At 38.8% G+C, this 13,798-nt stretch overlaps 2 protein-coding genes and 1 long non-coding RNA gene across 6 annotated transcripts in view; 1 reads left to right on the top strand and 2 right to left on the bottom strand.

Annotated features, from left to right (window-relative positions):
• The window catches only part of LOC127143583 (uncharacterized), a 45,539-nt gene that overhangs the window by 6,917 nt on the left and 24,824 nt on the right, over nucleotides 1–13,798 (top strand). The window contains exons 2-3 of one of the 2 annotated variants that reach the window (XR_007815144.1): nucleotides 2,574–2,743; nucleotides 10,606–11,038. This is a non-coding gene — a long non-coding RNA (uncharacterized LOC127143583). Of the gene's footprint in view, nucleotides 1–2,573; nucleotides 2,744–10,605; nucleotides 11,039–13,798 lie in introns of those variants that run through there. The other variant, XR_007815143.1, reaches the window with a different exon arrangement.
• slc22a3 (solute carrier family 22 member 3) lies at nucleotides 46–6,605 on the bottom strand. The gene is made up of 11 exons (XM_018681731.1): nucleotides 5,855–6,605; nucleotides 5,257–5,360; nucleotides 4,989–5,143; nucleotides 4,681–4,849; nucleotides 4,454–4,571; nucleotides 4,232–4,335; nucleotides 3,880–4,094; nucleotides 3,653–3,761; nucleotides 2,629–2,741; nucleotides 2,407–2,506; nucleotides 46–2,101 (listed from the first exon to the last, which is right to left on the bottom strand). The coding sequence occupies exons 1-11, from the start codon at nucleotides 6,251–6,253 to the stop codon at nucleotides 2,041–2,043; spliced, it is 1,647 nt and encodes a 548-aa protein (XP_018537247.1). The 5' UTR covers nucleotides 6,254–6,605; the 3' UTR covers nucleotides 46–2,040.
• On the bottom strand, nucleotides 7,718–13,166 carry LOC108886732 (uncharacterized). Of its 3 annotated transcripts, none has more exons than XM_018681734.2 (9): nucleotides 12,827–13,166; nucleotides 12,542–12,635; nucleotides 12,325–12,378; nucleotides 11,530–11,575; nucleotides 11,282–11,409; nucleotides 11,045–11,159; nucleotides 10,165–10,287; nucleotides 9,932–10,070; nucleotides 7,718–9,745 (listed from the first exon to the last, which is right to left on the bottom strand). In XM_018681734.2, the coding sequence occupies exons 1-9, from the start codon at nucleotides 12,957–12,959 to the stop codon at nucleotides 9,561–9,563; spliced, it is 1,017 nt and encodes a 338-aa protein (XP_018537250.1). In that variant the 5' UTR covers nucleotides 12,960–13,166; the 3' UTR covers nucleotides 7,718–9,560. The 3 variants fall into 3 exon arrangements, 1 of the variants encoding a protein (XP_018537250.1); XR_001961493.2 differs by having other exon boundaries at nucleotides 9,598–9,745; nucleotides 9,932–10,095; nucleotides 12,827–12,990; XR_001961494.2 differs by having other exon boundaries at nucleotides 9,598–9,745; nucleotides 9,932–10,087; nucleotides 12,827–12,990.

Here is a 13,798-nt window from a genome sequence, read left to right as displayed (position 1 = left end):
ATCCGTCACAGGCCAATGATTAGAGTCAGCCAAATTTAATCTGTAATTTTCTCTTTATTCGTTATCAAGACATTTCCATCAACAAAAATGCACGTTTTGATTTCTCTCTAGGGTTTGCTGGTGCAGCTGTTTACATGTATTTAAGTGTGTATAATATATTCTAACTGTGCTGCAGAGGTGGTCATGTGACGCAGACAGCGTGCAGTAGTCTCACAGACATTTCCACAGTCACCATGAGAGATTTCCATCCTCCGTTTCGCAGCGACATGGATATTTACGCTTGAGGGAATCCTGCTTCTCATGCATACCACTGATTTTCAACACAATTTATGGTTACATGTCTCCCCATTCAGTCAGCACTATGTATGTGGGGCAGCTTTTGTTGGCTGCTCTGGGTAAACCTACAATGGAACAAAGGCCTATAACAAAACCAACCTTCAATTAGATATACAGTACAGCCCTGAACCCTGCACCCTGAACAACCAAGGGTATTGTTGTCTGGATGATGGAAAATGCAAAGAAGACACCTTTTAAGGAAAAACACATTACATTTTCTGACATGATCCAGTTGAGAAACAGGTGCAATCATCAGCATATTTCTGTTTATTTGCTACTACTACTACTACTTTGCAGGATCACTGTGAGTTGATAAGTTTAAGTTTTAGGAGCGAGTTTTGTGGCAGTTGTCAAATACGCCACACCTAAAAGATCTGGAAAACTATTAGGGGATGATTGGATAACATTTGAAGTAGTAGTGAAACAAATTAAAAGTTTTGGTGGTGTTATTGTGAAAATAGACATGCAGATAGAAATCAAAAACTCAAGACAAAAATATTTTGCTTCTATGCCTCGCAGTTGAGAATAAAAAATAAGTTGTTATTCTTATCCCATGAGAAGACCAAAACCAACACTGTGTTAAGCGACGAGTATCATCCTCAGATATCAGGAGCCTGTTGGATGGTCACATGGCTTCGGAAATCCCCTTCCCTGACACCTTTCCAACTTCGGATTAGAGGGGGGGGGTCTGTGTCTGAGTATTTCTGTAATTTTCCCACCCCAAAACCCACAATCCAACATTCACACCCACTTCACACTGTGATTGGCCATATGTGCAGAGGTGAGAAAGAAGCCAGGGTTTGGCTTCTTCTCTGGCTTCTTCTCTTCTCCTCTCTGGCTAGAATCGTCATTTTTCATGTGAATAATTGTGTGTCTTTGATGGCTCTCACTCCTCCTTAAACACTATAACCACTGTGGGTTTACAATATGGTGAGACAACATGTTAGAATCACTTCTCGTATAACCCAGTCTCTAGTCAGTTTCTCAAAACTTTCAGACTTCTCTATTCTTTCTGTGACTCTCAGCCAAATCCCACTTTTGACTATGAAACAGCTGGGGACTGTAGTTGTTAGTAAACATTACTCCAACAGGAGTAAATAGTGCATTTGTTGGGAACTATTTTCATTAACAGCGGCAAGATGACTTATGTGAGACTGACTCAGAATAAAATACAGCGCCTGTGTTTATCAAAAATAATAATGCCACAGAGTCACAATGTGTTTTTGATTTTGGTCTTTTCATGGGATTGGTTCACAGGAAGGAATATATTAAATATCACCAAGCACTTATTCTTTTCAATCTCATGTTTATCAGTTAACAAGTCTTCTACAAGAGCATCTGTTATTTTTAAGTTTCATCACCCAAACTTCCATAAAGCATAAGGTGATGTAAGGTCCTCAATCTTAACTTAAATAAGCATAATTCCATCACTGAAAATTTGCGTTGTTGAGGTGTGAGGCTGCAAAGATTTGCAACCTTTCATATAATTTTAAAACACTTCCTTTGTTGCCTCCTCTCACAGTGCACTAGTGACAACACCTTTAAACCCCTTAGATCATCTAATGTAACAAAAGTCTGCAGTAACAACCACAGCAGTGCATTTCACTGGTGGCTGTAAATCTAATGAGTAGACTACAGTAGGGCATCATGTGTATTGTAAACACAGCACATATGTAGAAAATAATCCAGTAATGTTCCAGCACCTCACGGTGTCAATTGTACAATCAAGCCATCTCCCTCTGCATACTTTGACCTGTCTTTTCTCCTGTCAGAAAACACAAATAGACAAGAAAAGCACATTAAGGACTGAAGCATGAACCTTTCAACTGCACCTTATTGTACATCTAGATTTACTAGCATATTCTTGTATCCCAGACATCAGTCACCTTTTCTTACACCTTCTCTGGCACCTTTTCCCCTCTTGACACCTTTTTCCTGTTGTGTCAAAAACACTTTTCTGCTTCATTTATTTGCATTTGTCTTTTCTGTTATTCTCAACAAACAGAGAGCTGTATTTGTTGTCTTCTTCTTGTTGATTTGACATTGCTTGTTATTATAAAATTCATTTACCCTCTTAGATTCTCTACATCCTCTATGGTCTCTGGCAGTGCTACTCCACGCATCTCGGGCAACATTGTCACCAGTCCACTGTACAGCACCGACATCACACCTGAAACAAAGGTAATGTGAAATGGCAATAACTGGTAACTTTGAATTTTCCTTATATATCATTTTAGAGAGCTAACAGCATTGGAAGAACATGGTGGCAGGAAGAGGAAGACTGAAACGTACCATAAAGAAGAAGAGGCAACTCCTGCCAGATACTGGCCAGTCTGTAGAGCAAAAATGGTGCTACAATTGCTCCGATGTCGCTGGCTGATGAACACGCTGACACGCCCAAGTTTCTGTGAGTAATTGAAAGCAGATTGAGCCACAATGAAGTAAGACAGACAGGATTTCTATTTGTTTTAATTGTTCTCAAACTGTTATTTGTAAGTGTGAATTAATGCAAAGCTCAGAGTTTACACGTTAGCATGTTAACATGCTCACAATGACTTGCTAACATGCTGAGCTGACATGTTGAGCAGCTACAATGTTTACCACTGTAGTTGGCCATGTTAGCATGCTAACATTTGCTACTTAGTACTAAATGCTGTGCACAGGTGATGCTAATAGGAATGTCATTAGTTTGAAACCTGATGATGGTGCTAAATGAAAAGTTGAGGGGTCACCCAATTGATTACAATTCATCCTGAGGCTAACATAACACATCATGGCAGCTCATTCAGTAGTTGTTGAAACATTTCACCCCAGAAAACCACAAATGTTGCAGTAGAGGAAAAGTCGGGGGATCACTAAGTCATTAAGATATGTGTGGGACTTTCATGTCATGTCTAATAGTTGTTGAGGTCTTGACCAAAGTGGTGGACCAACATACTGACAGACCAAAACAAAAGGTATCCACTAAAACTGGGTGTGTGGTTATTTGATCGGCTTTATACTTCCAGTGAAACCTGCTTCTGATTTACTTTGTAAGGCAACGGTGTGTGTTTGAGTTGTGGAGGGGTAGGCAGGCATAGATGTTTGTTACTTAAAATGGTTCAAAAACAATTTGTGCTCACTTAGCTTCAGTGAGTTCAGACATTTTCTATAAGCTGTTTTCTCACTTGGATTTAAATTTGGACTTAAAATTTTGCACTTTTCATCTGGTTATGTTCTTGTTTGTCTGATGCGCACATCAAATGCAGCTTGTTTATCATCTTTCACAGCTCATAAAAAACGAATCCATATCTACCAACAGTCAGTGTTTTCACACCTCAGAGGTGTCGGATATATCTCCATGTTTGCAAAATTCACAGTCTCAAATCCAATGGCAACAGCAAGCCTCCCAATGATTGCAATCGACTTTTTCAACCAGACAAGATCTGTAACAGAGACAAGAGTCAGAGTAGAAACACTGACATTACCACCAATTCTTTATTAAATGAGAAATCACACTTTAATTCTTCACCTGGCGCCACGTGCACAGTCAGCTATACTTACCCGTGGAGATGAAGGGGATTATGAGGCAGGCGATGCCGCCAGTTAAGTTGGTGAAGGCCATGAGGGAGCGTCGACCGACTCTGTCTACCAGCAGGTAGAAGATGAGGCCAGTGGGAAGCTCCACCACAGCAGAAATGAAGAAATTTAAGAAGAGGTCATCGCCTGTGATCCCAAGCCGCAGGACCAGGCCTTGAAACACAATAGTGCTGGTAAACCTGGATCAGAGTGAGTTAAATTTAATTTTGAAATTACTAGCACATCCTCCAAGAACAATAAATAGTAGTAGTAGTAGTAGTTTATACTATCATGTAGTAGTGAAAAACTTAATATAAAATCAAAAGAACTAACTTACCAGGCGTAAGTTAAAATGAGTGTGTTTTTTCTTATATTTGGTGTCCTAAACAAATCCATAATAGCTACAGGATTTACTTCTTTCTTTTCCTCCACAAGAATTATCTGAAACATATTAGATTGAGTTGTTTGGTAAATCACATTTCCATATTTACATTGGCAAAGCCCCTAAGGTAAACAAAGACGAAATTAGGATTGACAGTTTTTCAAAATATTGTCATACCTCAGGAAGATCATGTGGTAAAGACCTCCCATTGCATTTTGCAATGATCGCAGCAACACTCATGGCTTCTGTGGTTCTTTTTTGTGAAAACAGCCAACGTGGAGATTCAGGAACAAGCCTTTTTTTAAAAAACAAGAACAAATCTATATTGGATTTGGCAACTACATCGAAGCTACCATAAAGATAAATGAGGCAAATATGAGGCAAACCATACACTGTATTCATACCAGTGGTATGAGATAAACACAAAGCAGGGCACACTCATGACCAGCTGCAGAGTCCTCCAGGAAGACAGGTAATAAGCCAGACCAGGCAGGATGACCATGCCAGTTGAGTAGAAAGTCCGACTCGCCATGGACACATATTTCCTGTTGTTTGATCCGAAGAACTCAATCACTAAATCGAAAGAAGATGATATGTTTTAGTACATGTACTTGTCAAAACACTAAATGATTGCCAGATGCAGGTCAAAGGCAAAATAAAATCTTTTCAAAGCCCAGAATTTAAAGAATGTTCTTGTACACAAGGTTCTTACCAAGTACATAGGTGGCCGTCCACGCTCCCTTTCCAAAAAAACCCTGTAGAAATCTAAAGATGAGCAGCACAGAGTACCAAGGTGACATCATGACCCCTACACCTGAGATACCGAGGCCAAGCATCGACACAATCAAACATGGCTTTCTACCAAACCTGTGAGGAGATCAAACAGAATTTAATACTGTTGCAACTAATTCAAAACTTACTGTGTATGCTTGTGGATACTGTGAAAAGAAATCGGCTGAAACTGAGGGTGCAAAACAAACCTGTCAGCCAGGTAGCCAGTGACAAAAGCTCCGATGAAAAATCCACATGCCAGGAAAACTTGATTCAGATCAGCAAGCCAGGATTTCTCACAGACCAATGAGAACTGTGAGAAAGAAAATTTAAGAGACATTTCATCCAAAACCCAAATTATCAGAACTATTAGTGATTTTTCTAATTATGGTTATGACAACAAGAAATAACTCCATTCAACTTCATAAAAATGACAAAGAAAGGCGGTTGAAGTTTAAACCCAGGGCAACATTTCAAAGCAGTGCAAACCTTTTCTGACATGAGGAATGCTACAGATTAATTCGCTGTCAAGAGAAGAGAAATATCTCATGATAGCACAGCTTGCCTGTGTTGTTCCCAGGCTTAGTTCGTGTAACCAGAGTTGCAACACATCACATGGAAATTATATGTGATGTATGTAATACAGTGAATCTCCTCTTAAGTAATCAGTTAAGGGATGAAAGAAAACCTTTGTAGAAACTGTTGACAGAGAAATTATCTACTGATATGGTGACATGGCAGGTGCAGCCTCATATTTAAGATTTCTAACACTGTTTATGTTGCCAGGTAGAAAGTAAATGTACCCACCTCAGAAACAATGGTGCTGTGGCTTTTATCAAACATCCATCTACTGTCACAAGGCACCAACCGGGTTGCATTAGAAGTCAACAGCCAGTCAAGTTCATTGCATTTGTTTTGACTTTTGCTCCAGTCCACGTCCAACCTCTGACAGCGGCTGAAGGATCCTGACTGCTCAGAGCTGGGAACAGTGACTGCCTGCACCTCGACCTCCGTCCAGCCGCATTCCTCCTGGAGGCGCTCGGATTCAGGACTCCAACACCAGTGATCTGGAGTGTGCCCCAAGAAAACAACCCCAACAAGTACAAAAGCAAAAAGTATCACCGGAAGTGAACCAAGTGTGACAATCTTCTTCTGGAAAGGCCCAAAATCTCCTATGTGCTCAATGAGTTTGTCAACATTTGCCATCTCTAGTGATGATCTGATGTCTGTTAAGAGTCTGTTAAAGCAGCTCCAATCTGAGAGGGTCTCAGAGGAGAGGAGTCTTTAAAGAGATCAGTGGGGCGGGAGTGTTGATCATTTCTTTCTCACGCTTGAGTTCACTGGTCATCTTTTCAAGGAACTGAGTAAGCTTATCATGTCATTAAAAGTACAGCGTTACCAAACAGCCTGGGCCCTGTGCAAGATACCAAGGGCCCCTTTACTTCTTTTGTCCCTGCACCATCCGTATTCCAATTAAGGAGAGATATCTTTCTCAATTTGTTTGTTTTGGTTTTTTGATCTTCAGTTTATATCTTTTTTTATAAGTGAAGCACTCCATCTATAGCACAAAGGTTTGTTTTACCTGGTACTTTCAAGACACTCCCTGTCTCCTTTTTTTCTGCTTTTTTCCTTTGCTGGTGCTGTGGTTTTAGGGATAGTGATGATGACATCCAGCATTTGATTAATCACTACAGAATCCGTGATATCCAGAGTATGAATCTTACCAACCTTTCTTATAGTGTCACCAGCACTATAGGTTCACAATTTAGGCTTTATTGTGAAATATTTTGACAGATATTGGATGGATTGCTGTACAGTTTGGTTCGCAGATTCGTGTTGCCCTCAAGTAACTTTGGTGATCCCTTGACCACTCATCTAGCTCCATCATCAGGTCCAAATTTTTCTTGTTCAGTGACTTTCCTATCTGCCTCAGCTGTACCTTGTGTTTAGTGCTAATTTGCAAATATTAGCATAGCATAGCATAGTAAACACAATACCTGTGTCAGCATTAGCATTTGGCTAAGTACAGCCTATAGTCTGGCACACGCTAAGATTTTTCTTTAAATGGCGGACAACCATTTTTCTTGTTTGTTGTGCTTCACTGGTCAGCTTGCTTCCTTATTGGCTATTGTTCTGTTCCATGTGACAGTCCACAGAGTGTATGCTCGGCTTTCCTCAGTGCACCCCCCATACAACAGGATTTTTGATTCTAAATATTGAACATGTTTAATATTTATTGGGGCAGCCCTGATCGTCTTCTGAGCAGATTGGGGAGGGTAACATCACTCTTAACACACCTCACACCACAGGACCATCTGACAAGATAACCTTCAGAACCATCAGATAATTGGGGTTTCTGACTTTGATTGGGAGGACTTGGGAACTGGCCTGATTATCTTGTAGTGTGTAACCTGCTTAACAGAGCCTCTAGCAGGTCTGTACTCTTTGTCTTGTTTACTTTTAACCTTTAGTTGTTGAATTTTGTGAAATACTAGTGTGTGTTCAGTAGTAGAACAGACTAGTTGCATTTATGCAGTCAAAGACTTCTAGTTCTCCGGTTCTGCTTGAGGTTTCTGCTTCTAAAAAGGAAGTTTTTCCTTGCCACTGTCGCCTAGTGCTTGCTCATATCGCAATCACAATCTTCTGTTCAATGAAGTACAGAGTCAGCAGTTGTCTTTCTGTAAGTTTAATTCATACGTTTGCAAACGGACCCACCACACTCCTCAAGCGTGAGATCAATTAAATGCAATTCAGAGTACACACTATCTAACAGTAGGAGTTATGTCTGTGGGAGAAAAGCACAACATCTTCAGGAGATAACACAACAGTGCAGCCACCTTATTGCTTTTACAACTCTCTCTTCAAAGGGAGCACTCAGGGTACCATTACCCCTAGGATTTATTAAACATTAGTGGGCATTTGTAGCAACCCCAAATGACTGTGCTTAGTCTTTCATAACTAAGGTGAATGAAACCTACAAAAACATACACACTTTAGGACCTTCAGTAGTCAGAATGTAGCATAATGTGAACATTAACCAAAAATGGTGCATTTCTGAGAAACAACATATACTGTAATCCAGATAACTGAGTTCTCCTCTCTCAAAAACTAAAAATGTATGTCACATGTGACAGAAACTCCTCCTATGGTATAACTGATTAGGCAACCTTTCTGTTATGTGATTTTTCTTCTTGGAATTTGAGCCAGTTTCTTGTGTTTTTTTGACCTTAAGCAGCGTGACACATATTATCCCATACTGAAGAACCTTTAGTTTCATCATCAGGAACACATGTGTTACTCACATTTGAGGTCACATAAGAGTTCTTTGGCAAAACATTTTGTCAGATACTTTTCAAATAAAACATATGAGGGTATCAGCTTCAACTACCTTTGTTTTTATTTATCTTAGTGATTTTAGTTAACTACTGGATGTTATTTTCTTTAAAATTCTCTTTAGTCTTTAAATACATATTGCTAATTTCTGTGCTTCAAAGAGTAATATAAAAGGTCTTGAAGAGGGCACATGTAGTCAGTGAAGATAATGAAGAAACATAATGACAGTGTAAGCAGTTTCCAACTTAAAAACATGATGCTTGTAATATACTGATAAGATAGTAACCTGGAACTTTATTGTCACTCATGTAGCGTACTATAAATTTGTGTTTTGTATCTCCCTCTATTTTATATTTTTTACATACCTAAATTTTATTCTGCTCGTGTATTCTATATAGTATATTTACACTAGATGTATATATTTATTTTCCTTTGAATACCAAGCATCTTGGGCATAAAAATGTCCATCTGGATCAAAGCTCCATTTTATTGTATCTTATCTCAACGTTTGTTAGTGCAGTCTTTGGACAAAAGATGGACAAAATAACAAGAGCACCAGCAAAGATAGTACAGTTCAACACCTTAATGAGCTAGTACATGTTCAGTGTTAAAGCATAACTGTGTTAGTTTTTAACCTGGGCTGTATATGTGATACCACTCTGACCTAAAGTGAAATATTTTACGAATCTGGAAATTACAGTATAAGTCTTTATTGAAGAGATTCATGCTGTGTATTAGTTTCATTACAAAATGAGCTCAATCCATTTTGCTTTAAAAATAAAACATTAATTGTACAGTAACATTTCTGACTTTTCTGACTTTCTAACTGTTATACTGATTGACTACCTGTCCTTAAATAGTGTAACAGGGGGCAGTATGTTTAACATGACTTATGTTCGACTGAGGACAGACTGGACGTTACAGTGACTCACTATTGCCTCCTGAGGCACAAAGTGGTATTACACGATGGGACAGGGTGGGGCTAGCTGGTTAGCATGCTAACTTCAATAGGAATCTCTGTACAAAGACATCTTTGATGCAGTGTCAAAACTATTATTTCTTAACATTTTGTTGATAATTTTAGTTAATATTTTAATGTTTTAAACTAAAATACTTACATATAGCACCTTTAAGCTGGTTGTCACAATATTTATCATTTCACAGCTCTGCTTAATCATTCTTATTCTAGACTGACTGACATCACCTGTTTCTGTATTCCTCTAATTAATCTGTGTTGCGCATGGAGGACTTTAATCTTCACTGTGCAGATAAAATGTCCTCCACTGAGGGTCGGTCTATTGGACTCTGGCAGCAGTGAGAGAACAGCACCCTCCCATGTTCGTCCAAAACAAAGTCTCCTCCCAGCTGGGGATACAGGCAAAACAAAATCAACAAAAACATATACCAGTATCTTATAATCTTTATAATACATAAAGCAGTTAAAAACCCAGTTGGTGAATAGAGAAGTTTAGTGAAGTCACAAATTACTTGAATGGGCACAGCTGCTCTGCTGCTGCCACCTCAGATATCTTACAGATGGCAGCATTTTACCTGAAACATGTCGTCTTGTATTGATGGAAGTCCTCTTGGAAACTCCATATTGTCTGCTACATACTCCAGCATAGAGCAGCATGTTATTGAAGTTTAATACTTTCTTCATTGATGCCTCCAGGCCAAATGCAGTGTATATCTGCAATACCCGACACACTGTTTATCTGTTAATCAAAAAGACAAAGTATGAAACATTTATTCTACATTTCCATTGCACGGTGCTGACTCCTGACCTTTCTCTCAGGGTCCAATAGCATGTCATACTGACAGCCTGTCTCCTGTAGCCAGTGCGAAGCTCCCTCCTGACAACCAAATGAAACCACCACCACTTCCACCAAGTGTGCATCCAGGCATCTCTGCAAAATAATGTCAAATACAGAAACAAAGCCAAATGTAATGCAATGTATGATAGATTATACTCCATAGCTGACACAAATTATGACAATAGATCCAGTCTGATGTGATGGCAACTTTAAATAGTCAAATCTTGGGGAAGACATGAAAGGTTTAAATGGAGAATTTTAACATCCAGTCGCAGCTATGTCTTTTACAGCATTTTAACATTTTCAGTTCGAAGGTGCTGATTTTAGAGATTGTGATCAGAGCTGACTGTGGTTACTTTCATAGAATAACACTGCACTAATAATTTGTTCATTTGCTTCCTCACTGATCAGTTTTCTGGCAGCCACAGGAGGAACATGACTGGAAGCTCTCCAGTTTCTGCTCTCTGATTATGCTGATTTCTACACTCAGTGCACTCAGTCTGTCTGAAATGTAAAGAGATATAATTTATTTAAAAATCATGTAATCATGAACATGGCTGTAACTTCACATTAAACTGCACATTAAATTCATCAATAGGCACAGAAATTGGCATTTTTGTAATCAAATTCATCCAAATTAATTGTGTTAAACTTTGAAATGTGTTTGAACTTGAAGTAGTACATGTTCAGTCTTGTCTCTTCAAGCTGGGTGACTGTGACAACAATCTGTGTAAATTTTCAGGTTTATTTTTGTTTTTAGTTAGTTTGAACCCGCTGGGCAATAGCAGGGCTTCTCCTGGATAGAAATAGTTTTCATATTTAAATTAAAAATAAGGTGTGTCATATTCACCTGATTCTTCTCCAAATCTTTAAGATGGAGACGGCAGAGCAGACAGGAGAACTGACGGATTAACACCAGCAGGATCTTTTTACCTTTCCTGAGATATTTCTCCAGTGTCACTGTTCTGAGAAATGCACAGAAACAGTAAAATACTAAAGAGCAAAATAGAAAATGCCAACACACAAGATTTGACAGGTATTTTGTCTGATAATTCATGTTTCTGAACAAGAAATTAATCAAACTCACTCTCCTGTTTTGGCGTCGATCAGTGGTGTCTCTGGTGAAATACATTTTGACTGATGGTCTCCAGCCAGTATCTTAGCACTAAGTTGTAACTCATCATCCAAACGCTGTAGAAAGGAATCCCACTGCACCTGTATTACATTGGCCACACTCAGTAAGAATAAAAAGGTTCAGACATATATATATATATATATATATATATAATATTATATATATTTTTTTTTTTTTAAATTTGTATTTAAATAACTCACTGCTAGCTGCTCAAAGTCTTGCACCGCACCCTGCAAAGTTTCACAGCTGGAAAATGTCATGAAAACATTTTTAGGGTTGGTTTATTTTACAGGGTCTGTGAGTTACTCTCTGAGTAAATGAATGAAGGCACAGGGAAGTTTACTGCTACACAATTAGGGGTCTCAGCAGATTTGTACTTGTGAGTCTAGATCCTGGTTAGATGTACCTCAATATATTTGAAAGCCATAAAAATAAAAGTTTAAGGTGTGCATTTGTGATGCAATATTTACATATATAATAGTCGTTCATCTTTTTCTCACATGTGCGAGGACATGTAGTTTGGCAGTACTGGGTGCAAAGCTCTGAGGTGAGGGGATTTCATGCTTCATTAAAGCAACATTATGTAACTATTTAACCTAAAATAACAGCTTCTGAATCATTTTGATGCCACACTGGACTGGAGAATGGAGCCTCTTTTATTCCCACTCTGCACCCTGAACACCTGTTCTTACTTCTCAAACTGGGGCTCAGTTAAAAAGACTTAGAAGTCGTCAAAGACGTGTTCATCTCTGATATCCAGTGAGGAAACTTTGAAAATATCAAGAATTATTGACAGAGTTTGGCGTGTTTATTATAGCGATATCACTTCTGGCTCCAGAAGTGTTTTGGTTGAGCTCAGGTCAAGTGATTGATTTGCTTTATTTTCTTTTCATGAAAATCTCTTAACCACCCTAACTGGGAGTTAATCACCACAAAAGTTAAACTATGTTGCTTTAAGAACTAAATATGTTTGTTTTGTTTTGTTTTGCTCTTACTGGTTGTTGTTTCTCCATAGATCCTCTGCATCCTTTTTCCTCTTAACAGACAGACTGAAATTAGAAAAAATAGAGGTGAACAACTCATTTCTGCATGTGTGTAAAGCTGAATCTGTGATGCTGCAAGGCTCACAAATCTATGTACTTTTTAAAACCAGTAAAATTCTTAAAAGCTTTTACAGTTACATGTTGTTCATATAGTGTGGCTACTCAGAACCTTCTGTACAGGGCTGCAGCAGCTTCAATCAGGCCCAGCAGTGACTGCTTTTGCTCAATGCGGATTTTCTGCCTGATGAATTCCTGCAGAGAGCCTGTGTGAGATTAAGTACATGAAGTTAGCGTGTAACAGTCTGTTAGGGTTCATTCTTTATGTCTAATGATTGACAGGCCTGCTGCTGCCCTAGCTCATCGCACGACCATGAATCGTCTGCCAACTGCAGAACACGATGTCTGCATGTCTATTTTTATGTGCACTTGTCTGGCTTCACAAAACACTGCCTACCTTCTTTGCTCTCCTTCTCCGCGAGGTCCAGCAGAGCTTTTCCATTTTCAACAAAAGCTGTGAGAGCTTTTGCACAAGAGACCGCAGCTTGGTTTGCTCCCTGAGCCATTTTCTGTTCTGGAATAGTTTTCATGAGATATGCAACTTCTTATCAGTGCACCGGAGTCAGATAACCTCTGCTTTCTCTCCAAGTTCACTCTGGCCAAATGGAGAAACAAAAGATTTTATGCTGAAACTTTGTTTAAAGGGACACTCCACTGATTTTACACATGAATATTTAGATTTTTAGATCAGTAACACTCCGCTTGTGAAGCCATTTGTAGAATGTCCTCTGTGACTATGGAGAGTTTTTCCTCCTCCTCTTCTTTTTCTTTTTTTTAAGCAGAACTTTATTTAGAACATTGTCACACAAATAAAGGACAACATGATTACTATGTGAATAAACTACTTTCTCAAACCTGCTTAGAATTAGCGTGTAATATGGATTTGGGAGAAAGCTATGGTTATAGTATGTAACTCCAAGTGTAGCCCCACCTAACTACAACCTGACATGAGGTCTCATCAGCCCGATGATAACACAAGTGTGGATTTAATGTAGTTAGTTAAAACTTTAATTGGTTGAGAACATGGATATTTTAGGGCTTCATTGGCTGATTATTTATATATTTTTGTAGGAGGAGGCAAAAGAAGTCCACAACAGCCTCATTCAAAAGAGAAAATAGTTGTGAATCAGGATGATGAGTTATTCCCTATTCAGTATTCCACTTTAAAAATCTTTAACGATAACGTAACTTAACATTGAAACATGGGTAGCTCCCAGATAATGTCATATACAGTAGGTGTGTGTTATTACCGCCAGTTTTAATTACTGCCTCTTAGCTTCTTAGTAATCATGTTTTGTTTTTTGTTTTTTTCCTCCATCTGTTTGGCATAGCGGACAGCTCTAAATACCGCAGTACCCATGGCCTTGGA

This window comes from Lates calcarifer, linkage group LG19, assembly GCF_001640805.2.
Source record: "Lates calcarifer isolate ASB-BC8 linkage group LG19, TLL_Latcal_v3, whole genome shotgun sequence".
NCBI lineage: Eukaryota > Metazoa > Chordata > Actinopteri > Centropomidae > Lates > Lates calcarifer.
This window is presented reverse-complemented; position numbering and strand designations above follow the sequence as displayed.

What these genes read in the sequence shown, in the direction of transcription:
- slc22a3 (XM_018681731.1), bottom strand. Translation starts at nt 6,253, where the DNA reads ATGGCAAATGTTGACAAACTCATTGAGCACATAGGAGATTTTGGGCCT. An exon ending in ACTGGCTACCTGGCTGACAG is followed by an intron (nt 5,144 to 5,256) that starts GTTTGTTTTGCA and finishes ATCTCCTCACAG; the next exon opens with GTTTGGTAGAAAGCCATGTT. An exon ending in ATATATCCGACACCTCTGAG is followed by an intron (nt 2,742 to 3,652) that starts GTGTGAAAACAC and finishes AATTACTCACAG; the next exon opens with AAACTTGGGCGTGTCAGCGT.
- LOC108886732 (XM_018681734.2), bottom strand. Translation starts at nt 12,959, where the DNA reads ATGAAAACTATTCCAGAACAGAAAATGGCTCAGGGAGCAAACCAAGCT. An exon ending in CTATGGAGAAACAACAACCA is followed by an intron (nt 11,576 to 12,324) that starts GTAAGAGCAAAA and finishes GACATTTTCCAG; the next exon opens with CTGTGAAACTTTGCAGGGTG. An exon ending in AAGATTTGGAGAAGAATCAG is followed by an intron (nt 10,288 to 11,044) that starts GTGAATATGACA and finishes ATTATTTTGCAG; the next exon opens with AGATGCCTGGATGCACACTT.